General features: G+C 45.1%; 1 protein-coding gene across 1 annotated transcript in view; it reads right to left on the reverse strand.

Annotated features, from left to right (window-relative positions):
* LOC144754754 (heparan-alpha-glucosaminide N-acetyltransferase-like) overlaps positions 1-27,554 on the reverse strand; it is a 1,466,120-nt gene that overhangs the window by 586,723 nt on the left and 851,843 nt on the right. Inside the window, exon 10 of the mRNA XM_078642945.1 lies at positions 25,914-26,074. Coding sequence (XP_078499071.1) covers positions 25,914-26,074 — 161 coding nt within the window. The remainder of the gene's footprint in view (positions 1-25,913; positions 26,075-27,554) is intronic.

Raw genomic sequence — 27,554 nt, forward strand, 5'->3', positions numbered from 1 at the left:
GGAGCTTGGGGCCCAGAGAGACAGTGGTAGGAGCTTGGGGCCAGAGAGACAGAGGTAGGAGCTTGGGGCCCCAGAGAGACAGAAGTAGAGGCTTGGGGCCAGAGAGACAGAGGTAGGAGCTTGGATCCAAAGAGACAGTGGTAGGGATTTGGGGCCCCAGAGAGACAGAGGTAGGAGCTTGGGTCCAGAGAGACAGAGGTAGGAGCTTGGGGCCCAGAGAGACAGTGGTAGGAGCTTGGGGCCAGAGAGAGACAGAGGTAGGAGCTTGGATCCAAAGAGACAGTGGTAGGGATTTGGGGCCCCAGAGAGACAGAGGTATGAGCTTGGGGCCAGAGAGAGACAGAGGTAGGAGCTTGGATCCAAAGAGACAGTGGTAGGGATTTGGGGCCCCAGAGAGACAGAGGTATGAGCTTGGGGCCCCAGAGAGACAGAGGTAGGAGCGTGGGGCCAGAGAGAGACAGCCTGAGGCCCTAGAGACAGTGTGAGGAGGTTGGGACAGTAGGAAAACAGTGTGAGGTGGTTGGGGCCTCAGGGAAACAGTGTGAGGAGGTTGGGGCCTCAGGGAAACAGTGTGAGGAGGTTGGGGCCTCAGGGAAACAGTGTGAGGAGGTTGGGGCCTCAGGGAAACAGTGTGAAGAGGTTGGGGCCTCAGGGAAACAGTGTGAGGAGGTTGGGGCCTCAGGGAAACAGTGTGAGGAGGTTGGGGCCTCAGGGAAACAGTGTGAAGAGGTTGGGGCCTCAGGGAAACAGTGTGAGGAGGTTGGGGCCTCAGGGAAACAGTGTGAAGAGGTTGGGGCCTCAGGGAAACAGTGTGAAGGAGGTTGGGGCCTCAGGGAAACAGTGTGAAGAGGTTGGGGCCTCAGGGAAACAGTGTGAAGAGGTTGGGGCCTCAGGGAAACAGTGTGAGGAGGTTGGGGCCTCAGGGAAACAGTGTGAAGAGGTTGGGGCCTCAGGGAAACAGTGTGAAGAGGTTGGGGCCTCAGGGAAACAGTGTGAAGAGGTTGGTGCCCTAGGGAGACAGCGTGAGGAGGTCGGGGTGCTATAGAGACAGTGTGAGGAGTTCTTGTGCACTGCAACACCTCCCACCTCACGCGGGCCCTAAAGGCCAAGCCCCAATGGCCGCTTCAGTACTGACGGCACTGAGCGAGCTATATGAACAGAATACAACTACACTTGCAGCCTCAGTACCGTTTCATTATATACAGCCTGGCGACGCGAACACAAGTTGTGATATATGTACAGGTAAAGCAATATATAAATAATTAAGTGTCGCCGGCGGCGGGAGCCGGTGCCGCGCGGGGACGGTAGCCGTTTGTTCCGCTGCCACAGCATCAATTCATCCGCAGGAGTCGGGCAGCAGATTGCTTCCTGCTCCTGAAATAAGGCCGCTGTCAGTGTTTACGGTAATGGCTCGGAGTGTGCATGCAGCCTTTCCACTCCGTCTAGAGTTTTGAGGGATGATTTATTTTTAATTATGTAAACCCGCATAGCACCAGTGTGTGATTTACAGGGGCGGCAGCGACTTTCATTTATTGCTGGGCAGCCTGTTTCTGCGTTTAAAGGCGCAGCGTGACTGTCAGTGTGCCCCAATACAACGGGCTTTCCTTCTGTCTCCATGCACCAGGCCTGCCTTAGGCCTGAAGGTGGGTGTTGCCTCGGGCGCGCAACACCTAATGGGCAGAACAGGCTTCAACGTTACCTCTCACCCACCCACCCACTACCACCCCCACACCCTCCACCGTCACCTACCATTGGCTGGATGTCACTCGGGTCTGCAAGCCTGTCACTGCAAACATTAATCTCACCTCACAACACAAGTACGTTTCAAGCAAAACGTACCTTCATTTTTTTCTGTTTTTCCTCCTTTATGGTATCCCCTTCCACTCTACCCCCTCCATCCAATCATTGTCCTTTGAAAGATTAGAAGTATTGTTGTAATTGAATTTATATAGCGCTTACTACCCCTGACGAGGCGTCGAAGCGCTTTTCCGGCAAGTAGCACGCTACTAAGTAGTGACGCTTAAAAATACACTTTAGTATAAAGAACCCCAACACCAATGGCAGACTTAAATAACCACACCTCACATAAAGTGCCAACCAATTATGACCCAATGCACTTCTTTGCCGGTACCTGCCATTGTTAGTACTGTTCCCAAGCAGAAATTTGATTTGCAAAGAAATGGAATGGTGCACCCGGAAATATAGCAGCCTACAGATCCTCTAGCGTTTTTCGAGGCACGGGAGGAAATACCGGTTACTTCAACCTTCTGATTGGGAAAGTTGGTGGCTTATTATGGCCTCCTTGAACATCGTGCCTTTTGCTGAGTCAACTTTGGATTACTGATACCCTGAACTATATCGAGATTATTGTGTTCTTCTCTACCAATATATTTAGTGCATACGACTCTTCCAGAAAACTGGCCACTCTATAGAACTCTCTGCGAATACCTATTAACCAAAGTGCGCCTTTTGATCCGTTTTTTCATATTTGGCAACTCCAATTGCTACATTCTTTACACTCTTATGCCCTGATGAAGTTCCTCAAGTAGGAACGAAACGCGTTGGCTGTTTGTTGTGAATTACGTATAAAGAAGAAAAATAAAAGAAACTTCAAAACATTCTCATGTTTCAATTTGTGACTATCTATCTGGTGCTGCCTCCACATTATTTGAGATCCTCAGTTGTGTTTAGAAGTATTTTTTATTCTTCCTTTATTTCATATTTAGACAATTCCCAATCAAATGGACATCCAGTCAACGTGTCTCGTTCAAAAAAGCATTTGAACTTCGTCAGGGCTCAACTATCTCAATATCCGGGCTCAAATATCTTAATATCCTTTATACTCCTGGTGCAGAGATTAATTAAAGCAGTCCAAAAAATGTTTTTCATTGGTCAGATGAAGCGACAATTATAATTGGTTGAGCTCCATATTCATGACCCAGATCTGCCAGCAACGTATTTAACTGGTCCAAGAATAAAAGGGGAAATAGTGTCCCCCGTGTGATACCTGAGTCTCTATCAAACTTGACCCGCCATGCTTCTTACTGGAGTAAGGAGCATGGAGGGTCAAGTTTGATATGATTCTAAATAATGCAATTAGTCGTCAGAGTGGTATAGGGAGGTTGACCTTAAAGGTCCAGTAAACTTTGTGGTCCTCATACAGCGGCATACGAGGCATCAACGTGGACACCGCACAGGACGCCAAATGTGGACCACAGAGTACCTTGGGTCAACCTCCATATACCTAGGGAGAATCACGCATGGCTACAGTTCACTAATAAAGAAAATGGATGCAGCCTGAATAAGTGCCAAGGGGGAACAACATGCGTTGGCTATGGCTGCAATAAAGAAAAACGCTTTCAAGAAAGACGATCATAAATAAAGAAATGTTATAACTACTCTGATGACAAATTGCATTATATGGAATCCTGCATGTTATGATTATTTGTTTATGATATATGTCACAAGATTTGATTTTACTTGATGTTTGAAGTGGTGGGTTATCCTTTTTTCAAATATTGTTGTGGGCATTGTGTGGGGGTTTATGGTGGCTGATCCCCCAAATTCATGCACTCTTTCTTTTCGCAAAAGTGTATACTTATTAGTAATAGGTGAAGTAACAATCACCTCAGCCATTTTTCTGCAAATCAAACATTCCTTTATGTTTAGTTTGACGTGTAACAGGCAGATTGCATTGTAGTGTGCCCAGAAGTGCTTCTTTGCGGCCAGGAAATAAGCTATTCCATTTTTTGTGCCTTGTTGGACAGCTGTTGATTGATTCCTAGTGTGACCTGAATGGAAAGAGTAATGGTGCCAGGTATGTGGACTCCTGGTGTGCTCCTGTGTTGATGCAGCTTACATGTGTGTGGAGAGAAGCAAAGATCCGAGAGACATATAGTTGCTAACACTTATAGATACCATTATTATGTTACGAGGAGGCATTTTGGTATGGGATGTGATAACCAGAGGGTTGCTATACTGTGCGGCAATAGTGCAGATGCATGTAAGCTTGATTTGGAGCCAAGATAAGGTAGAGATGCTAATACCTACCCACAAAGGTGACTGACAGCTTAGTGGGACTCTATGGGTCTGGTACTGCTTTGTGGTAGGGGTGTCATCCATTAGGGAACAGCCAGATCTTTACTGTATTCCTGAACCCCGAAGTGGTTTTGGATATTTCTTAATTTTGCTGGAAGTGAATTTTAAAATGTTGCTGTGTGGACAGAGAAGGAAGTGCCATAAAGGTGTATCTTCTTGAACGGCAGGATAGACGGGTTGGATGCCAGATTTGAGACCAACGTTCTAGTCTGTGTGTCTCAAAGAAGCCTGGTTTAGATTCCACTGGGGGAAATGAAAAGGTATTTGAAAGTGGAAAATCTGATAAAGTATTTGGAGAGTAGGAGTAAAGTAGTCTTCTATGTACAGGTGAATTCATTGCCTTGCTACTGCTCTTTTGTAGACTTGTGAGTGGTAGGGTATCTTAGTTTCAAATTAGTAGTTTCAGGTGTTTGATTAGTATTGATGGGTCCTTGGTTCATAGGTAATGATCTATGCTAGATCACTCATGTTTTTCCAGTTTGAGTATATCTGTGTGTTGTCTATGTAGCTGTTTTAAATTTAGATTGAAGGACGGTTAAGTTCTGGTAATGGGCTGAGGTAGGGGTTCAAGAGGAGTGGCAAGATGATTGAACCTTGCACCATTTCGGAGTTATTAGGGGATACATTCAGTGAGTACAGTGGGCACAAGATTATGCTTTTCCTTCCAGAAAGGTAGGATGAAGTTCAGTCTAAAATGATTACTTGCATGCTGAGATCTCCTAGCTCTATAGTGGGGTGGACCAGCAGACTATATCAAAGGTGGTGCTCAGGTACAGAGGCAGTATGGGGTAACTTCATTCCTTTCAGCTATGATCTTCTGGTGGATATATAGGTGTATTGTGATCCACATCCAGGACCGAAGCCAGTGTGACAAAAGAGAGTGAGAACTTTGAACATTTGAGTGAAAGCAGATTTTTTTTCCAGTTTGCACAGAAGTACCCTATTGGAGATTGATTTTTAGCAGGGTAAAACAAGTAGATTAATGTTTATCTTTTGTGTGATTGGCTTTGTGTAGTAGGTATTGAGGGGAAGACACCTGAGTTTAGGAGTAATGGTTCAGTCCTAGATAAGAATGTTAGTCAAAATTTGGAGGCACTCAAGTTTATGATGGGCAACTGTATAGCTGGCTGTTGTTGAGCAGGTTCTAGAACTCGGGGGGCAAGAGTTTTTGTCCACCAGCACAGATTGTCTAATGCTTTGTGGACTGAGAACGGAGGATACTGGGTGACTTATGTCTGAGACAGTGTCCCAGGATACCGGGTATCACGACAAGATGGTTTGCAAGGGCATTATGTAGTTATTGGGGTATCGTGATCTTGGATTCTGTGGAGAGAGTGTTTTGAGGAGTTTAACATTGCACTCATTTGATTCCTTCAATTTGGTTCTGTTTTCCTTCTTTTACATCTTTACATTTGTATTGAGCAACTGCATTATTGTCTGTGGTTCGGCAATGAGGAGGATGTGAGTGGTTGCTGTTGGAGCCTTTCGATACCCCTCTCTTGTGTTATGCAGCTGCAATGCCATTAATGCAGTGAGGTGAGAGTTGAGTGTGAAGAAGTTGAACCTTGTTCCAATGCCTCCAGACAAGATTGTTGCTTTTTGATATTGTAAAAGTGGCACTGATGGCCAGGTTAATGTTGAAGGAGATGAGTTGGTGATTTTTAGAGACTATAGAAAATGTTAATGTCCAGTTACTGAGTTCTGGTGGAAACAAAATTGTGTCCAGAGTTTGTCCAGCTAAATGTGTCTGTCTGTAGGCAACTTGGAAGAGGGTGAGTCTTTGGTTTGGCAGGTAGAGCAATCTTGCTTGACTGAGTTTTGGTAGGACAGATAAGATGTTCTACTTTCTCAGGATCTGGAGGTTGTTGTATTCAGTTCCACAGAGTGGAGAAGTGTGGCTCACCGGTTAGAGGAGGCAGTCCCTGATGCAGAGGTCAGACCCGGGACCAGGGTTCAATCCCCGACGCGGCAGGGTCTTGTGCTCAAAATGTCCACGGACTCGATAATTCTCGCCTCGGTGCCTACTCGAATCGTGGGTTCACACTCTGCAACTCTGGGCAATAGCTTGCTTAATCTCCACTACGGCCCCACCGCGATGGGATGCCTGGTCTTCACCTTGGGGATGCCCAGTAGGGGTAATCTCGCAGGGAAAGGCCAGGACGGGTTCCCAAAGCAAGCGCCTTGAGACCTTACGGTGAAAAGGCGCTATATAAGAACGTATGATTTACGATTTACGATTTACAGAGGGATGGCACCTGTCAATGAAAAGTAGTTTGGTAGGGCCTCAGTAGGAATGAGCAAGACAAGGCAGAGGTCTGTGAGGAGCGGATGAGAAAAGATTAGTATTCAGTAGCAGCATCCTCTTGTAAACCATACAAAAAGGCCACACGGATTAAAGAGCATCTTAGTGCCATACCAATGGTAATAGGGAGTATGCAGATACTGATAATATAACATTTCATGTTGACTGGATAAAAGTTGGTTATAGAGCTAGGATGTGCATCCTACTTAACACAGGGTTCGGCTGTGAAGTTCGTCTGTGAAGTTCGTCAGTGGCTTACTGTTCCATGGGATCCATGCTGTATCTCACTGACGATGCCTAACGAGTTTCAACCTGTTCTGGGGTTGCTTGTGCTCTCTTCTGGGGGGAAGGAAGGCGCTTTATATCGTAGTTCAGGATGGGCTCCTCACATGAGGACCAGAGTCGTTACTTATTTCCAAAAGGCAGATCTTTGTCTACAGTGGCTCAGTGGGTGAAAATTGATGGGTTGGAATGCTACCCCAAACGTGAGCCTATGATTTGATGTTTTCATCCACCTTCTTTTGTGTGATTGAAGTTCACCAGTGGGTCAGTCCACTGATAAACTTCACGGCGAAACCCTGCTGCCTTTAGAGCTTATCATGGGTCTTTAATTTAATATTTAAGTGGATACGCTTCAGCAAGATGCAACTCTCACAACTACAACTAGCTTCAAGACTATTTAATTGACCAATGCAGTCTCTAGAGATTCCTACAAGAACACCTTTCTAACAGTGAAATCAGTTTCTTGTAACCTTGAATGTTATCATATTGCCTATCTGGATCAATACTCATAATTGATGATTATTGACATCAGAGCTTTTGATTGCGACTCCTTAGAAGGTGTTTGTTCAACAATGAGCCATGAAAAAGGGACAGAGATTCACAAAACACACGTTGGCTGAATCAAGCACCAATATGAATTCACATGAATATTGCGCTATTTGTATTACTAATCAAATAATTGTTTGTATCTTGAGTACAGTTACAATTTTGTAAATACTTTAAGTTTTTCCTACTTTGAAACTATACTATAAATTAAGACTCCAAAATTAACTGAAGATTGAGTTGCCACTTTGTTAAATCATTTTCTAGGGTTTAGCCAATATATTTCTAGTTTTTGCTTTAATTCACCAGTGCCTGAGAGGTAACTGACACAACAGAGTGCACCTAGTGCTGGGCATATCACCCTCCCATACCATACCATCTCTAAGTTCTGAAAAATTGTATAATCATGGGTGACATTTGATGCAGTTTTGACAAATTTGTACTTTGGGAGTTTTAAAAACACCTTATAATAAATAAACTGAACTTTCTAAATTCACAATTTTACCTCTGAAATCCCTGCTGTGTAACAGAGGCTAATGAGAAAGGAAGCACAGTTAGGGAAAGGATGATGGGTAGAAGTGCAATAAAAACTATACACTCCTATCTAATTTCTCCTACGAATGAATCCTTAGTTTTTAACCCTACTGCTGTGCACATCCAATATGTGGCTGATGTGAGACACAAAGGGAGAGATTGAAACCCATAAAAAGACTGAGACAGAAAGAGAGAAAAAAAGGGTGGCAAAAAGATGGACATGCAAAGAAAAAGAAAGGGGCTTCGTTCCTGCGCCTCATAGCCATAGCCAGGTGCTGAGAGGCCCAAGGGTGAACCCCCCTAACCTTATGCCTCAAAGGACCATGACTGAAAGGCCAAGGGAATGTGGGCAAGAGGTGTAGCAATGGTGGTGCAAGGCAGGTAAGTTTTCCTCTTCCGCCATGTCCACTGACGGGACAATAAAATACAGCCTTTATTTGGGTATATTGAACCCATATGCAGAGAGCGCCTGCATCTCCCTGCACATGCTTCACTATTGACTGCTACAACTCCAATAGGCTCTTCATTTGCTTTCCCTCACAGGCATAGTCCAGTGTTGTGAAATCCAGGGGAGGATGGGCATCACAGGGTTGTGACGTGGCTGTGAGGCCCATGGAAGAGGGGCCACTGGTGTAGCAATGTCACCTTGGGGCCTGATGCAAGCAAACCTGCCACGGCTGGCCACTGGTTGCACAGGAAAATACAACTGTAATTTGGGTGTATTTGGAGCATAACATCCCTGGTTCAACTGCATCAGCTGCACTATGGATGGATGGCTATACTCCTGATACGAGTACATGCATCGAACCACGGTACAGCTCTGTGAGACACGGGGGTCCCAACACTCAGATGCAATGGAGAGGGCAATCCCACACCCTACCCGGGCAACTCTGGTCTAGTGCTGTGAGGTCCAGGGGAAGGGAGCACTTTTCCCAGGGCCACACTGCCGAGGTCTATCACTGCGTGTCCTAGAGGACCACTTTCTGGACTTCACCACCAGAGCTTCAAGGCCCAAAGGGTGGGCCCGTTTCCCAGGGTCTCGCAATCACTGCCTAATGTTGCAAGGCCCATGAAGAGAAGCTTCATTCCCTGGGCCTCTCAGATATGACCCAGCACTGAGATGTCCAGGGAACGGGTTCCCCAACCATGGTTTACAACTGCAAGACCTATGGGAGGGTGGACCCAACTCATGGACCTCAAAGCCGTGGTATATTGCAGTGAGGTCCAACGGTGGGGCCTCGCTGCCCTAGATCTAGCAGCCATGCTCTAGCACTGCAAGGCTTTGGGAAGGTGCAAAAAGAAAAATTGATGGACAGAAGGCTGAACAATGTCATACATTCACTCCAGGACTTTGATCTGGAACTAAATCCATAGTTTTTTTGCTCGCCATGCCATTCCAGTTTGAACCCAGCCATATGCAAATCAGTCTTGACCCTGTGCCCCATGGGAACAGTCCAGCGCGGACTACCCGGTAGGAGCACCCCTTCGTCTGGGTCTCGAGCTGTGACCTAGAATTGTAAGACCCAAAGAGAGTCCTGGGCCTCCGAGCCATTACCAGGTTTTAAAAGACCCTGGGGAAGTAATGGAGCGCTGTGAGGCCCAAAGCCAACAGTGTGCGAAATCTGGTGGGGTGGAGCTTCCTCCCCTGGGTCTTACAGCCGTGGGTGAGTGCTTCAAGTCCTTGTAGACGGGGTCCCTCTCCCTGGGCCTCAGAGGCATGATCCAGCGCTGTAAGGGCCAGAGCCAGTGTGCGAGGACCTCTTCTCCTGGGCCTTTCAACCACAGCCCAGCACTAGAAGGGTAAATACCTTTTCCTTGGGCCTCAATGCTATTGTCCAGCACTGTCAAGCCCATGGGTGGGACCAGCTGTGATCCTGCTCCATAAGACCAAGGGGAGGGGAGTCTTTTTCTCTCTCCCTCTGCTGGGTCTCACAGCACTGGGCCGTAGCTATAAGGCCCAGGGGAGAGGGATCCCTCCCTGGACCCCACAGCCATGGTCTATCATTGTGAAACATAGAAGACCCATCCCTGAGCTTTGCCACCCTGACCCAGAGCCCCCAGGCCTAGGGGAGAGGGTAACACTCCCCTAAGCCTCTCAGCTATGGACTAGAGTTTCGAGCTCAGGCAGGAAAGCCCACTCACTACCCTGGACCTCACAGCTGAATGGGGCCCTTAGACATGGTTCACTCTGCAAGGCCCAGGGGAAATGGATTCCTTCCTGGAGGCTCCACGGTTTAGAGCTGCAAAACATAGGGGAGGTGACCCCTCGCCGGCGGGACTCAAAGGAATGACCCAGCAGTGTAAAGGCCAGGTAAGGGGACTGTTTTCTCTCTCTCTTTCTCTGTTGAACCTTGCAGCTATGGACATGTTAAGCGCAGTTTAGTGAGAGGGAAAAATAAATTTCATTTATAACAGACTAGTGCGGGCCCCTAGGCAGTTGTCCACACTACCCATGCCTACTGCTGGCCCGGTATGAAATGGCTATTTACTTAAAAATCGAGAAGAACTTCCAGCCTCGAAAGTGCTTTTTGAATATCAACAGAATACCATACATTACTCATTCCTGCTGCCTGTCCATTATATTAGTACCTGTTCCTGGGCCCCTCAAGAAAAACCCCGTCCCAAAAAAACACTCCCTCGCGCCCCCTTGTTGCCTCTCTCCGTCTTGACCCAATGGTAGGCAGGACGAAGGCACGGCCACACAGCCGTGTGCAGGAAGTTGTTACAGAATTGCTTGACTACAAAACCACAGCCAGTGTGGCAGCGCGCGAGCTATATCGACCGAGCACGAGACGGCCAAATGCCCAGCGGGGAGACTCCCAGCCCTGTCCGGCTGCCACTAATGAAGGGCCTCTCTGACAAACCAGTTGTTTTTGAAAGTAGCTTGATTGCATTATTGTCGCTAAAAGTATCGCCATGTTTGCGGAAAATGAATTATGAAGCCATTCGCGGTGGGTAAAGCCAACCGCTAATAGTTTGCTGCTATGACATTTATGCGAGCTGGGCGCCTGGAGCTTTGACTGATTCTGTCATTAGAAATGGATGCTTTGCCGGTAATTACAAGCAGCAGCTGAGCGTGCGCGCGCGCCCGGCTCGTGCTGTGTCTGGGTACAGTGTGCGCGTGCCCTCCTTTCTCTCGGGCTGCTGAGCTGAGGAGACACTGCATTAAAGGAACCACGGCTGTATCCTGTATTGTAAGTGTAAGATTGTACACAAAGATCTGGCGACGTTCTCGGATTTAAGGGTAAAACTTCCCTGAGTGCCTGAAAGCGAAGCAACAAGCATTGGCAAAACCAATATATATGTTTTTTTTGTTGTTGCTCATACATGCAGCATTTGCACTTTAGGGCGATATACAAAGGAGGGAGCAAGCAATAGGGAATAGAGGGGACTAAAGGTGTGAAGCAGTCACGCAGTTCAATGTCAGCACTAGAAGAGAGGTGGAAGGATATCTCCAAACAGCGAATAGCAATAGGAGGGATGAGACAAGACGCAATTAATAAAGTCTCAAGCCACCAGCTGAAAGAGGTTGGCCGAAGAAAGCCAGTGGTTGCAAGAAGCGGACCCAAAGCCTACTTGGTGTGTATTGCTAGTAAAAGTCTGTTTCTCAGCTGTGCCGTTAAAACATAAAAAAGAACAACCTGGTGAAAATGTTGATAAATGTCGTTTAATGGTCGGGCTCCACGGATTCAAGGAGTATGGCACGCGTGTCAGGAGCAGCCTGAGAATGGAACAGAGGGCTCCATGAGACAGAGAAACATGTCACAGGAGAGAATCTCTTAAAGTCCAATTTGGAATGAACAATCAATCATTCGGTTGTCAGGCCTGACTCTGCCTTTACCTTATCCAGGGCTTTATGTGGGCCGGGTCTCACCGGTGCTGAGCAACAGCAGTTTTTTCAAGGGGGCCTCGAAACGGGTCTCTATCAGCCTCTGTTTTGCGCCCTGGCACAGGCGGTGCGTTTTTTCCCCGGATTGCAGTGACAGTTGCACCTCGATGTGCATGTGCTCACACTGCTCACCTCTGACTAGTGGAGAAGTTATGGCATGACGTCATGACAGGTGAGCGTTGTAGGAGAAGGGAAATCCTTTAAAGAGAGTCATTTTCTCTCTGGATTTCCCTCTTTTTGAAACTCAGGAGCAGCAACAGTGTCATGGTGTCACCAGGGCTTTAAGTAGAAGCTTTTTCAATATTATATACAAGCCAAAGTTGCTGCTTATTTATCTTATGCGACTAACAACCATTGACAAAGCCAATAGTCCTGACTTGTTGTAGGTATGATGTTACTTGTAGTATCATATCTGGATGCAATGACAGAAACAGCCAAATAGAAGCCCGGCGGCACACTGTTCTAAGCACAGATTTTTAGCTTATGTGTATTTAAGCCACACCCTTAATTACATTGACCACGCCCCCTGGAGAGAACCCCCAGTTTTTTCATCCCACTTAAAGCCCTGACCTTATCAGTTTTTCATAAAGTCTGATGAGCACAGATTTATTTCAGCCCTGTGGGCATTTCAGAGCGTTACACACTTAGCAAATCTCCCAACATCCTTAAAGGCGTGTGCACCTTTATCTGAAGATGTGGTGCATACTGGATTATCACCAAAAAGTAGCTTGTCCAGAACAGGATAACATACCTCTCCCTATGATATTGAGAATCAGGAAAAGTTCAACTTCTCTTCAGTTTTTGAAATTTCCAAATTTGCTTTAGTCAACTAGGAACTGTACTGAGTAGGGGCAAGGTACTTGCCATGCAAGAACTCTAGTCACAACACCCTTCCTCGTGCACTTAAATAATCCAGGTGTGATCCTTCAAATCCTTGAAACTTATGGGGCCTATTAGGATTGCGGTGAATCCGCATCCTCCGGGCCGGCGGAAGCCACCGCCGGGCCGGATGATGCAGATTCACCGCTGCGGACTTCCAAAACACCACAAGCCACATTAGGATGGCGGGGTTATCAGCGGCGGACGGCAAGTCCGTCTGCCGCTGATCCGCGGGATGTTGTCTGCAATTTGGTGGCGGTGTCTGCAAGACACCGCCAGCCAAATTAGGAAGGGTGAGGAATCATGCTTTTCCTCGGCAGATTTTCCACCGTGGAAAAGCATGTGTACCTTTGCTTCTGGGGCCCCGTTGCGGGCCCCCAGGGTGTTGGGGGGTGTGGGGTGCACATGGGGGGTACCTATGGTACCCCCTACATATGCATGCACAAAGCGGCAGGCACCGCGCGGTGCCTGCAAATGCACTGCATGCAGTTTTAACATTGCGGCGGGTGCTGCTTCAAGCAGCACCCGCCACAATGTTAAAAATACAGGCTGTGACCGCCAGGGTGGCGGTCACATCCTAATTCGCACGGAGGGACCGCCGCTGCCCCTGCGGACGGTCCCTCCACCTCTGGGGTGGTGGACGGACGCAGGTCCGTCCGCCATCCTAATAGGCCCCTAAGTGTGCCGATTGAGAGTATCAAAGGGCTCAAATGACCAACAAATTCGTAAGGAACGTGGACTGGCTGATTAAATAAATTCATATGAGAAAATAATTGAGGACCCATCTCTTCAATCACTAGGCCCCAGAAAGTATTTCCTCTGGTTTCTTTTCTCACATAAGGGGTAGATTTCTAGAGGGTGTGCAGAGCTCTACAAATGACTCATTATGCATGGTTATGAGACTTAGTGGAAGCCGGTGCAGACTTGTCTTTCATCCAAAGATTAAATACGAAAAGACATTAGCCCACATTCAACCAGAGAGCGCCTAAACTAAAGCAAGTTCACACATAAGTCTGAAAACAGAGGTCTTCAACATCTATTACAGTGGTCACTAATGAGCTGAAATACATGACCAATGGACTTTCTGGTTCAAGCACATGAAATCCTTCACGTGGGGGTATAATATGAGATGGAGGCAGGGAACAAAGCCACCTCTAATCTCTCCTAAAGAAAGATAAATTATGATAATATTATTTTCCGATTCCTTTTAAGGACAGTTAGTCTGTCATTAGGTGGCACAGACAATCTGTGGCATTGGCAATTAGCGTTGGTGCATCCCAAGCATATCTCAGAGGCAACAATATATGTGAAGGTTTTGGGATCAACAGTTCCATTTCAAATCCGTGTCTCAAGTCCTATAAGCCATTTAGCATAAAATCATATATAAATCTATCTTGGTTTAAGGGGAGGGTGTTATATATGCAACCTTGCCACGACCTCCAGTACAAGATTTTTTCTTTTTTTTATTTCAAATGTTTTTATTAAAATATAAGTTTCATATCAGAAGTTACATACAGTACATTATAATGCAGAAAGAAGAGAGAAAGAAAGAGAAAGAGGGGGGGGGTCTGTCGTTAAGTCCTTCGTGACTCCAGGTATGTGTCGAGGAGCTCCCACATTCCATCTTTGGCATTGTGCTCCTTTGTGAACTTGCTGGTGATGTTGTCTGCGCCTCTGAGGAAAGTGACCCAGTTTATCCATGTTTTGAAGTTTGCTTTGGCTGTGTGCGTCCAGTTTGTTAGGATGATTTTTAGTGCTGCCGTTAGTAGGATGTCTACCAGGTCTCTCTCCTCTTTGCTGTCCAGGTAGTCCGTCATGAAGCCTGTGGCGAGGCTCACGAAGGTTAGCTTTATATTCTTGTTGGTGATGTCATTGATAAAGTTGTTTACTTTCGCCCAGAACTTCTTGACTTTGTGGCATTCGAAGGTTAGGTGTTCCAGGGTCCCTTCCTCTTTATCACAGTTCCAGCAGATACTCGTGACCTTTATGCCTACTTTGTGGAGTCTTGCCGGGGTCCAGTATGCTCTGTGGAGGAGCCAGAACTTAGTTTGTGCCAGTTGTGGCGTGACCTTGTTTGTTGTTGCGGACCGCCACAGTTTGCCCTTTTCTTCCTCGTTTAGCTGCCTTCCAAGGAGTGATTCCCATGTGTTCGTTACTTTCTTGTTTAGCGAGGATGTTTGAGGGTTGAGAAGCTTGTACATTTTTGCTGTGTGGTGGCCAGTCGCGTTGAGGGCTTCCATGTATTTGATGATGGTTGGCGGGATTTTGCTTAGGTTTTCCTTTGTAATGGCCGTTTTGATTTTCAGGAATGTGTATAGTTCCTTTGCCGGGAGGTCGTGTAGTTGTTGCAGGTTTTGGAATGTGATTGGCGAGTTTTTTGTTTCCAGTTGGTTGGGTGTGGTTATGCCTTTTTCCATCCACGTTTCACTGCTTAGTGTCTTACCCTGGTACGTTATTTTTGTGTTTAGCCAGATCGACTCCCAGGTTGAGCCCTTCAGTTTCTGTTCCATTCGTTTGTCTATTTTCATTAGTGCCTCTTTGGTGTGTCTGAGGATTGGGTTGAATCAGTGAGTGTGTTTGTTCGCTGTGAGTAGCGCTATGGGGTTGAGCCCCCCCAAGATTTTTTTTCCACCTTCAGCCACTCTGGTTCGTATTCCGGCAAGCTGGTCAGCCAAAAGGTGCCCTGTTTCGCTAAGCAAGCCGTCTGGAAGTTTTTGAAGTTCATTAGGTTGAGGCCTCCCAAATTTTTTGTTAGCCTCAGCTTTTGTAGACTTATTCTCGGTCTTTTGTCTCTCCAGATGAAGCCATTGATTAGTTTATCAAGTTTCTTGTGGAAGTTGTCTGTCATAGCCAGGGGCAGCATGCTGAGCGTGTAGTTGATAGCTGGTGTAACCATCATCTTGATCTTTTCAATCCTGCCCCACCAGCTTATGTATTTGGGCGACCAGGTGTCCAGTCTCTCCTTTATCTTTTTCAGGATGGCCTCTTCGTTGTGTTCCAGTGTTGTCTTTAGGTCCCTGCCGAAGAGTAGGCCTAGGTATTTGAGCGGTTTGTTTTGCCAGGCTAAGCCCGACCGGCCCAGTACATCTTTAGTGGTGTGCACGTTCATTGGCTTACACTCCGACTTGTCCTTATTGAGCTTGTATCCCGAGACTGCTGCGTATTCTCCTATAGCCTCCATTAGGGCTGTGATTGATGAGGTGGGCTCTGTGGTGGTGATGAGGATATCGTCTGCGTAGGCAGCGAGTTTCACCGTCTTGTTTTTTATTTTGACACCGGTTATGTCTTTGTTGTTTCTTATTCTGGCTAGTAGTAGTTCTAGTGCCAGGAGGAAGAGACCGGGTGATAGGGGGCAGCCCTGCCTTGTGCCTCTTTCCAGCGTTAGTGTCTCCGATGTGCACCCGTTTACCACCACCTTTGCTCTTGGTTTGTTGTAGAGGGACATTACCATTGTTCTGTATTTTGTACCTAGTCCGAATTTCTCCATGCATGCGTTGAGGAAGGGCCATGATACTCTGTCGAAGGCTTTCTCGGCATCTAGAGCTATCATTACTGCCTGGTCCTCGCTGTGTGTTGTGTGGTTGATGAGATGGCATAGTAGTCGCGTGTTATCCTGGGAAAGTCTGTTCTTGATGTAGCCCACTTGCGAGTCGTGGATGAGTAGTGGTAGGACCCTGTTCAGTCTGTTTGCCAGGATTTTCGCGTATTTTTTGCAATCTACATTGATTAAGGATATAGGTCTGTAGTTTTGTGGAAATTGCGGATCTTTCCCTTCTTTGGGTATCACAATGATGTTGGCTTCGGCCATGGAGTCTGTCACTCTGCCCCTGTGAATGCATTACGTGAAGGTTGCAGCCATGATGGGTCTTAGTTGGCCGATGAATGTCTTGTAGAAGTCTGCCGTGTACCCATCCGGTCCGGGAGCTTGGTTGGGTTTGAGTTGGGTGACTGCTGCGTCGATTTCCGCGTCCATTATGTCTTCCTCAAGTGTATCTCTTTGTGCCGCTGTGAGGGCTGGCAGGTTGGTCTTGCTGAGTAGGCTTGAGCCTCCATCGGTGTCTAGGTTTTTGTCAGCGCAGTATAGTTCTTGGTAAAATTGTCTGAAGACCTCTAGGATACCCTTGTTTGTTGTTTGTGATTTGTTTGATTTGTCAGTTATGGGCGCGATTGTGTGCTGCCTCTGTTTTGCCTTCAGGTAAGACGCCAGTTGTTTCCCCGCCTTGTTGGCTGTGCATAGGTTTATTGCCCTGAATTTATTTATCCACGTACCTGCCCTCTCGCTGAGGATCTTGTTTAGTTCATATTTCCTTTTGGTTAGGGCCGTTAGGGTGTTCCTGTCTGTCAGGTTCGCGCAGTGCCCCTTTTCCAAAAGGGCAATCTCTTCTTCTAGGTCCTTGATTTTCTTGTTTCTACCGCGGTTCATTCTGGCCTTGATGTTTATCAGTTTCCCTCTCAATGTCGCTTTTAGGGAGTCCCAGATAGTGCTCTTCTCCACCTCGTCATTGTTGTTGTGGTCCAGGTACTCTCGTATGGTGTCTTCAATTTCTTTCACATTGCTGGGGTTCTGCAGGATGTCGCTGTTCAATCTCCATCTGCTCGTTGGTTTCTCATTGTGTCTTCCGCTCAGTGACAGTGTGATGTGTGCGTGGTCTCATATGGTTATCGGCGCTATTTCAGTGTGGTCTATAAGGTGTGTGTGCTGGACATCAGTATATAGTCTATCCTGCTGTAGGAGTTGTGTGGGTGTGAGTAAAAGGTGTACTCCCTTGCGCTTGGGTGTTGAAGTCTACATGGATCGGCGAGGTGGAGCTTGGCACAGAGGTTTTTCAGGGTGTTGGTGTTTTGTGATTCGTGGCTAGTTCTGTGTGGGTGTCTGTCTGTTGCCTGGTCCCAAACTTGGTTCATGTCGCCTGCCACTAAAAGAAGCTCATCTTGAGGGACTTCCCCGAGCATCATGCCTACTTCCTGCCAGAAGTGTTTGTCCTCTGCTTTGGGGCCGTAAATATTGGCTATATGTATCCGTTCATCTCCTCTGGCCAGGCTTGCGAGTAGTACTCTGCCTTCCTCATCCGTACGGGAGGTGTTTAGGATTAGGTTAGCTTTCTTGCTCACTATGGTGATCACCCCTCACTTTTTTGTTTGGCAGGAGAGAATTTTTCAAGCCTCTGGCAAATTTGGCTGTTCAGCCTCTCTTTCCCCGGAAACAAAACTATTTATTTCAATTTAGCTCCCTCCAGTGGTCATTTATGGTGAAACCGTAAGGCAGGTGCATACAATGAAAATATAACAATTGTCCTCCAACTTTCTCATGAATCATTTATGTTAAGTATGAGCACCTCAACCAACAAATAATTAGAAACAGAAGCCTTGTCCCTCCTCAGTTTACAGTTTTAGACGGTTCTTGAACAGCACCAAATGGATTAATCTCTTACATAAATAAGGAATACATTTTTTGCTTCTATGCATACACCATTTCTTACATGTATTCTTATTTCTTAATGTTAAGTTGCTTCACGTAGCAAATAAACCTCTGTAACACCATAAGAATTCACTCCACATAGGCTCAGATGACAAAGGCATTTTGAATCTATTCTATTAGTATCCAATTTCTTGTTGCTACATAACAGTGTACAGCTTTCTTTAAACCAAAAAGGACTTCAGTCAAAATAAAGCGTAAATATTGGCCTGGGTGACTTTTGGCGATATATATAGTAACTAGCAGGAACATTTGAAAGAAACATGGGAAATGTATTCCATGAGTAAAATTTGTCAATAGGGGGATTGCTTACGTTTAACTTTTCACCAGACTGTTTCACACACTGCTACACGAAAATGCCCCATACCATATTTCCTAATATCAACAACGGTGGGACCTGCTCTTCACAAACAAAAACTGTAATTTATGAAGTGAATCTATTATGTTGTAAGCAGTCTACACACTTAAGACATAAAGATGTAATATTCCTGCAAATGTCTTTATTTACATTTTTTGTGAGGCTCTTCATGCATGCCCCTGACAGCAGATTCAGAGGCCTTTGTTTTGATCAAGGAAAAACGCTGCTGATGTCATTTTAGAACACTTTGAATGGTGTTCTTAATTTTCAGTAAAAGTGAGCATTTAATATGATGGATAAGCTAGTGGGGGTTGGTGACATTTGAAAGTTATGGAACGTGTCAACCCCTCCCTCGTGGAGTCCACTCAGTGCTGTCCTACGGAGTGCAGTCACTACACTTATCATGATGGCATGGTGGTTGCAACATCTTGCTTGCCTTGTGTTTTAATGTACACCTTTGGGTGCCCCAGCTTCCGCCTACCCTTCTCCCCTTTCCGCGGTCCAGCTTTAGTGGGTCCTAGGTGAAATGTGGACTGAAGCCTGCTCTTGTATGTTTGACTATAGTAATAATAACAATAATACATATATAGTACTACATACCACAATAAACAAGCATTAGCATAGGTAATAAGTCTCGTCTTTGGGACCTTATAAGTGTTTAGCCATGCATGCAACAGTTGATGTTGTTACACCAAGGATATTGTGCTGCATAACTATATACTTATAAGGTCCCAAAAGCGAGACCTGTTGGCTATGCCAATGCTTGTTTCTTCTGTGCTTGATAGTGGGACACAGCGATGCTGAAGTAAACAGCCGGTATTTTGCTGACAAACTAACCACAGTCCCCGAGTTTCTCCTCTGGACTAGTAGCAAAATGTTCCTATTACTCGAAGAAGAATGATGAACGGAATTTGCTCTCCTGTTACTTTGTCTTTGTGTGGCCATAGACGGATTGTACAGAGAAGTATACAAGTATTTCCTTTAGACTCCAGTATTAAAGCAGTTTGGCTTTTCATCTGTTTAATGGTGGAGATTGACGAGTTTTACAACGCCTTGTAAAATGGGCACAAAGAGGATGTGTCAATCACATTAGGCGCCAGCTCTCAGTGTTTCTTTAACCCCTTCCACGCTGATGACGAGCTGGGCTCGTCATGAGGTAGCCTCCTCGCACGCTGATGACGAGCCAAGCTCGTCACGTAAAGTGCGCTTTTAAAAATCTCAGCGTACGAGCGGAATTCCGCCCGCACGCATGCGGTTAATATAAGTAGTCATCAGACACTAGTGACAGAAAATGAACACACTTTATAAGAACGAGAAAAAAATCTGTGCAGCTAAATGACAGCTGGTCATTGAGTAGTGCGACTGTCAACAAAGTAGCAGTCGCCGCTGGAGTAAAAGAATGTAAAGAAACTGTTTATGTCGCTATACTTTGGGCTTCTCTTATATCGTTTTGTTTTATGTAAATATAGATCCGGTATTATATCCAGTGATCCTGGCTGTAAGGCTGCTGTACATTTTATGACTGGGCGGGTGGCAAGTTAGGAGAGAGCTCTAGTGGCCGGTGGCCTCACTACGGGCAAAGAGGGCTGCCCTAACTGGAGGCTGGTACATAGAGCCTTTCCAGCGCCTCCCGGCTGCTCTTTGTTCGGGCACTACTTTTTATGTGCTGCGCCACTGTGTCAAACACGCCCATCACCGTTTTTCTGTGTAAACAATGGAAGGATTCTTTTAATACTAATGTTACTAAGGTGACGTTTCTCTAGGGGAGAGAGGTTGGCCTAACGGCTATGGCCTAACGGCTAAGGCGCTCGTCCTCGGACCTGGGGATCTGGGTTCGAGTCTCGGTAACGATGCCAAAAACCCCCTGTGATTCTGGGCAAATCACTTAATCTCCCCGTGCCTAAAAAAATGAAAGTGTGTCCTCATGTAACGTAACCGGTGCTATGTAAAGCGCTCTGATAACTGATTCGGTTCGGTTCTAGTTCGCGCTATATAAAACTCTGCAAAAAAAAAAAAAAGGTCTCAGTCCTATTTCTCACGCCTTCGGCACAGGGATAATCAAGAGAGTTAGCTAGAGGATGCTGTCAGCTCTGCGTGTCTGTCTGTATGTATGTAGGTGCGTGTGTGTCAGTATGTTTTAAACTTGGTGTGAGTGACAGCACTTGTGCGTGTGCGATTGGGGAAGGGGTGATAGTCTATAAGCGTTTTGAGAGAATGTTTTGGTCGGGCTAACCATCAATAATTTAATCTGATTGGTACAGAAGCAGCACCAGAGCATAAAGGCCCCGAGATAGCCCCACAATTGTGTATGGAACTGAAAACAAGATCGGCTGCGAAAGTGAAAGCAACCGTGCTGGGTTAATTAGTAACATGATCCAGGAATGCAGCTGGCACCCTGCACACCACTGCTCTCTCCTGAGACCCAAAGGCCATGGAGTGAACGTTTAGAGAAAAGGCGGGACATGCACCTGCCTTTGGCCATTTGCGTGCTTTCAATTTTGAAAGCCATACGCAATGGCCAATAAAATGTGTGGGAGTTAACAAAATGACACGTAAAAGTCTCTGGGAAGTTTGAAATGCTTACAAGAAGCCTCCCATAGGGTAGCGCATGCGCGCTGCACTAGGTTCGACCTAAAAAGGAGTGATACATGTTTGGAGTGCATGGTGGCCCGAGGGAGGGATCACACGTTTATTATTCAGTGGCATTGCTGCGTTTGCAGGTGTGGGCCGATTTGTCAGGGAACAGGAGTCAAATCTTTGTTCCTGACACCCATCCTTCTCTTGCTCAACATAGAGTGCAGGGCTGGCTGCCGGGCTCTAACTTCCTCCCCTGGTATGTCACATGATGGTATTTCCAATCACTGTAGCTTTAAAATGAAGCCACAGCGTGATTGGTTATGCCCTTAATCATCCCACCTCTGCACTTTCTGGAAAACATGGGCTCGCAAGAGCAGAGTTCTCAAACCAATCCATGATTTTCTCTTATGCAGTTTTATACTTGAGACTGCATGAGGACAGCAACCAGCGATCTGGCGGAGGAGGTGAACACATGCACAAAAGGAGGCCAGAGAGGCTGTGTTGAGTTCCCAAACAAAGGGCTGGGCTCTAGTTCTAAACTGCACTTGTAGGATCGGACACAGTCCAAGACCTGTTCAATCCCACACGCACACTGGACATCAGGTGATGTGGTCGGCATTCACTGCCTGGTTGGTCTTTCCCTGCCTTTAAACGCCCTGGTCCCAATGAGCCCACTAATGGTTTGGCATGGAAAGAAGGACTTAATTTATGCCGCTGGTGCCTAGTGGAGCAACGCTGTACTACCTCCAAAGAGAAACAGCCTTGGGATAAGTCTTGATAGCAAGAGATCCATGTACAGTGGATGAGGGTAATTTAAAAGCCTATTGAGGTATACTCAGGCAATAAATCACTGAATTCAGTAAAGCTTTCCTAAAATAAACGTATCTAGGTTGCTCATCCATATATAGACACCTACTCCCTTTGATTGTGGAATGCACTGTACTGAGCATCACAGTTTTCTTGCAGCCTTTCAGATTGATCGAGGCTTATGATCTGGGCCAATGGAGTTATACCGCAAGGTCGCACCAAGTAGGTGACAGGGTTGTGTAAGATATGCTGCAAGAAATGGAAAATTATGTGGCTGTATTATTAGGCTGCATGCGCTATCTCTTCTAGACATGCTATATTTAGGACATGGGCTTAAAAAAACACCCATATTTTTCAATTGGTCCTCTTACTGTCCTTTAGAAATGCTGACTTTTCATTGTGAATACAATTAGTATTACCTCCTTTTTTTAATTATGGATCCTCCTGTGAGGACTGCCCCTGCAACATTTGTTCTTACTCTTCATGTTAGTGATACTTTGAGAGCAATCTTTTTTTTTGCTTGCCTCTGCTCGTTAAGTGTTCTGTTTACTTGTGCATGAAACTTCGGGCTGCTTGCCGTTCCTTAATCACCCCATGCCCCCCTTTCACCCATCCCACAACACTGCTCACATGCCCCTTGCAATCCCTTACACTCCCTGTGACTCCCCCTTACCCCTCCCACAACACTGCTTGCAGACCACACCACCCTCCAAGGCACTGATCCTTTTACTCGTTTTTCCGTTTGTTCAATACACACTTCATTTGTATTGAAGTGCCCTCATTTTAACTCTCTTTGCTGTCTTCCCAGAACACTGCTTGCCCACCCCATCTCCCAGATCGCTGCACCGATTTACTTTGTTAATTGATAAAATAAGGGTGCAGTCCCTTATGTGACCAAAAGTGGCCCAAAGGGACACCTAGTGACAGCCTGTGGTACCGCACCCTTTCCCTGCTTTGTGCACATTAGAACAGTAAATGTTGCAGTACCCACAATAACGTGCTGCATAGGAAAATCCATATAAGATGCCAAAGACGAGACCGATTGCATTGCAAATGCTTGTTTATGTAACTTTTGATTGCTTTGAGCTGGGAGCATTTTTTATGCTATGGCCCCCATTCTAATTTCAGACTGAACTCAATATGTAGTTCATACTTCCATCAATAAACCTCTGTTTTAGCCTCTTAAACCAATGATTTAGAGATCTTCTCAAAACACAAGCAAAAAAGGTATCCCACAGAATAAAATGTTATTTTGTTAATCATACCTAACTTCCTTCAACATAGTCGGTCTCTGCCTGAACTCTGATAGCTTTCTGAAGGCCCTACAAGTCATTTTGAAAATAAACAGCATTTGGTCCTCGAGACAAAGGGCAGCGATTGCTTACCCCCCTCCACACAGCGCCTTGAGACCCTCACGGATGAGTTGCACGCTTATAATTCCCCGGATTGTTTGATTGGAGAGACTAGAATTCTGCTAAAAGTGGCCATTCTGGGGTCACAGTTTAGACCTGCAGCCACCTTCCATCTGACAGCATGAACATCTGCCCACTTAATCGACTAACTGCCCATTGTCCATCTTGGCTTCATGCAGTTACATTTTTAAAAAGCGTAGCGCATCCACAACCCTTTCCCAAACCAACCATAGTAATCTATGGCTTTATACAAGTGTTAGCTATCCTTCGATTGGTACTTTTAAGTATATGACTTCGTTGGCAGTGGTATAACCACGCAGCCCATCAAGAAAGGGACCTTCATTATGGCTAAAGAGTTCCGTTTACATTGTACATATTTTCAGGATTTGAAGGATGGGTGACTGTGCAAGCAATTAAATTCAGTCTGCTCCCTATGCATTATGTGTCATAACAATGTACGTGGTACAACGTAGGCTTACATAACATTATAACATTTAATCAAGCTCAAAAAGTAAAAGACCATATTTCTGTGAACATAAAAATTACTTTAAATTGCAAGTGAAGATGACAATCCTAGAATAATACACATTGTATTGTATTGTATTGTAATTGCATTTATATAGCGCTTACTACCCCTGACGAGGCGTCAAAGTGCTTTATCGGGGGTAGCACGCTACTCCGGGACCCATAGAGGATTAGTGTTGAATTAGTATAGTGAAACATGCAAGTACATTTTAAGTAGTGGATAGGCTAGTCAGTTATTTGGATTTGGAATGATAGCAGAAGGATAGAGGAGGACAAAGGTTTGTATTTATTTATCGCTCGCTTGTTGACGCACTCTATTTAGGAAGCCTATAAAGGATTAGTGGTGAATTATTATGGTGAAATATGAGGTAATTTCAGTGGTGGATATTAGTCTGTTACTTGGAGTGAGAAGGATAGCGGATGGATAAAAGGGGAAGAAAGATTTGCATTCATATAGCACTTGTTACCCCTGATGGGTGTTGAAGCGCTTTTCTGGCGAGTAGCACGCCACTCCGGAACCCATAAAGGATTAGTGTTGAAAATTAGTATAGTGTTAATATCAAGTAATTTGAGTAGTAGATATGTTATTCAGTTATTTGGGCAGTATATTACTATAGTTGAATATGAAATATGGAATTTGAGAAGTGAACATGTTAGTCTGTTAAGTTTGATTGAAAAGGATAGTGGAGGGATAAAAGATAGAGAATTTAGATGGCAGAAGCAGGTTAGACCTATTCAAAAGCACCTTAAAGCAATTCAAAGACAAAAAAATACAAAATGTCATACTTAAAGGTCATTTTAAAGGTCATCTTAGACATATTTTCATGGTTATTATTATTACTATGTAATGTAACCAAACAGCAGAAACAAACAGTTTTTTGGTTTCCCTGTTTACATGGAAACATTTGCAATCAGACTGCACAATATGTCAGGTTTTCATCTATAGCCCTTATATGTAAACGTTTCTGGCACTAAAAGATGGGCATCTTTTAATTTGTAACCGTAGTCCAAAGTTGCAAATCCCCCCCCCCCTCCACACACACACACAGCTGTTTATAATGTGTTTGATTGGATGCAAACATTGGCAGGTATGTCCCAGATTGGCATGACAGGGAAAGATCTGTGCTGAACACAAAGAACTGTTCAGGAAGATCATATACAAACCATGCCTCTGAAGTGACGAGGATCTGCTTGACAGGGCAGGAAGGTGAAGAGTGGACAGGCACTCTCGCGAAGCTCATGTTTTTGGGCCCCAGTCTCTGGAACAGACTGCCTGCTACTCTTAGGTTATGCACTAATCATCTAGCCTTCAGAAAATTGTTGAAGACCTTTCTGTTTTAAATATAGCGTCTCCCTCTTTGTTGGATCCTGAGAGCACTGTCCATTCAGTCTGATGGTTGAACCAAGCGCAGAGATACTCCTTCGGGAGTCGAGTCTAACGCTTTACAAGCATATAAATAAATAAATAAGCTCATGGGACCCCCAGATCTAGTAGTTTCACCAAGACAATTTGGAATACCTTTTAGGGACTCATATTTTAGATAGCACTGTCCGATCTTAGAAGGCATACCTTTCAGAAATTGTTCATCGGTGCAGTGAACAGCAGCGCTGATTGAAAGTTAGATGGTGTTAGAGAAGGCACACTAACTATATGCCCTAAAATTAACAGTGTTCCACCTTTCTATTGGCAGAATTGAGCGCTGCGTTGCTGGAAATTTGGTACACCCGTCTTGTTTTCTGAATGTTACAGCTCCTTTTGTTTCATTCATTTTAATTGCTTGCACTTGAGACACCTCTAACTTTCGACCATGATTGTGAAAGTGCTAGTCGTCTCATTGTGTTTATTTCGCACTCATAAATTGTCTTATTTAGTACATCCTAAAAAAATACATTCACAACGTTGTCCTGCAGTAACCTTCCAGCTATCTTTTTTGTTAGTTCTCTACCATCATGCTAAATCACACTTCATGATCCACTGTCTACAGGTGACATTCGAAAGACGTACCATTTAGGATCTATATGGCAGAATATCGTACACTAAAATATTGACATGCACTATTATTGTCCCCAGACTACCGAAAACCAGAAAATCGGTGTAGTATGCATAATGGTAAGTATAGGTTTACCATTCTTAGCTCCATATCTACTTACCTTGAAGGGATGCTTTTTGTCCAGGTAAATCATGTGTATGGAGGTAGGAACGAACAGAATGTTGGCAGCTATGTACTTACAAGGACCATCCGCAGGGCCGTAGTTGAGGAAGCAAAGACCTATGACCATAAGGACGAGAGTTCTCCAGGTAATCTTACGCAGCAGCTGGAGACGAGTCACTCCTCTCTTTAACATGGCGCTGAAAGCGAGCGCCACTGAAGTGCCAATCATGAAAACAAACCTGCACAGAGACATGGTCATGGTCAGAAAGAGGAAAGGAGCCAGAGAGTCTACATCTCATTAAATTAGGTTTCATGGGTGATGTTTTAAATTCAATACTTTACAAAAACCTCCAGTAGCTTAAATTCGATGGGACCTCCAATTGCACATAAGCATAAGCATAATTGTAGAATTTCATGATCAATACTCACGCCAAGCCCAAGAGAACACCAAGTTCATGATATCCACTGGCAAACAGAGGTATCACAAACTTTAAGGATACACTATTCTGCATATAAAAACCCTAGATATTTATTCACTAATCTTGTATCAGGTTCACACGCCTGCATTCTTTCAGTCTGATCTTATACACATTCTATGCAATAGTTATGTTAGCATTCCCCAACCTTACATGTGTGTTTGTTAACATAATCACAACAACAGGAGCTCTATTACTCTTAGTGGTGGCTCTTAAACGTTACATTAGTAAAGGCGCACTGATGACTTCGCTAAATACCAGGAGATCATCATTAAATATTTTTTGAGGGTCAAGTCTGGCCTCTGAGGAGATCCTCTGTAAACCTCAGAAAACATTTCTATGTGACTGTGGATATGCGACTTCTAAGATATTAACAAAGTCCAATTGAATATTATCCTGAGAGAACAAAGTCTTTCTCTGGTGTACAGCTTTTTTTTATTTATCTAAACCACATAGTAACAGCCCTAGTGGTAGCCAGAGTACGGAAAATCTCCTTTACTACCTCGTGGGTGTATGGAGTGATGTAGAGCTTTAAAGGCCACCTAGGATCCATCCAAAGGCAAATTAGATGAATATATATCTCATTGAGGATCAGGAAATGTGCCTTTATCCGGAGTCATTAGATACTTCAGACTATGAAATCAATTTGGAGTGTGAGGTTGCCCCAGACTGTGACATTGTCTCAAAGTGTGTGATCTGAGCTTAGAGAAAAGAACACTTATGGCCTCATTACGAGTTTGGCGGATGGGTTACGCCATCAAAACAGTGACGGATACCCCATCCGCCATATTACGAGTTCCATTATATTCAATGGAATATAATTTATTTATTTGAAGGTTTTATATAGCACGAACAAGACCCTTGCGGGTATCAGAGAGCTTTACATGTCATACATTAGAAGCAAGAGTAAACATGAAAAAGAAAAAAAACATTAGCATAAAAGAATCCAATTATAGGTGTTTCAGTAGTACAGAACCAGCAAATAAGATAATAATGGAACCAGTAATACTGCGGACGGGATATCCGTCACATTTGTGATGATGTAACCTGTCCACCAAACTCGTAATCAGGCACTTAGTGAGGTGTAGTTGCTCTCTTATTACATGGTAGATGTTTGCTTGGAGGCATATGTGGTATCCAATTCAATCCCTGAGGTCAAGAATGGAATTATGAACTTCCTTCTTGATGGAGCATGAAGATTTTCCTTCTTCAGCACAAAATCCATCAATCGAAAGAGGCAGAA

The sequence above is a fragment of the Lissotriton helveticus genome, chromosome 5_1 (genome assembly GCF_964261635.1).
Source record: "Lissotriton helveticus chromosome 5_1, aLisHel1.1, whole genome shotgun sequence".
Classification (NCBI taxonomy): domain Eukaryota; kingdom Metazoa; phylum Chordata; class Amphibia; order Caudata; family Salamandridae; genus Lissotriton; species Lissotriton helveticus.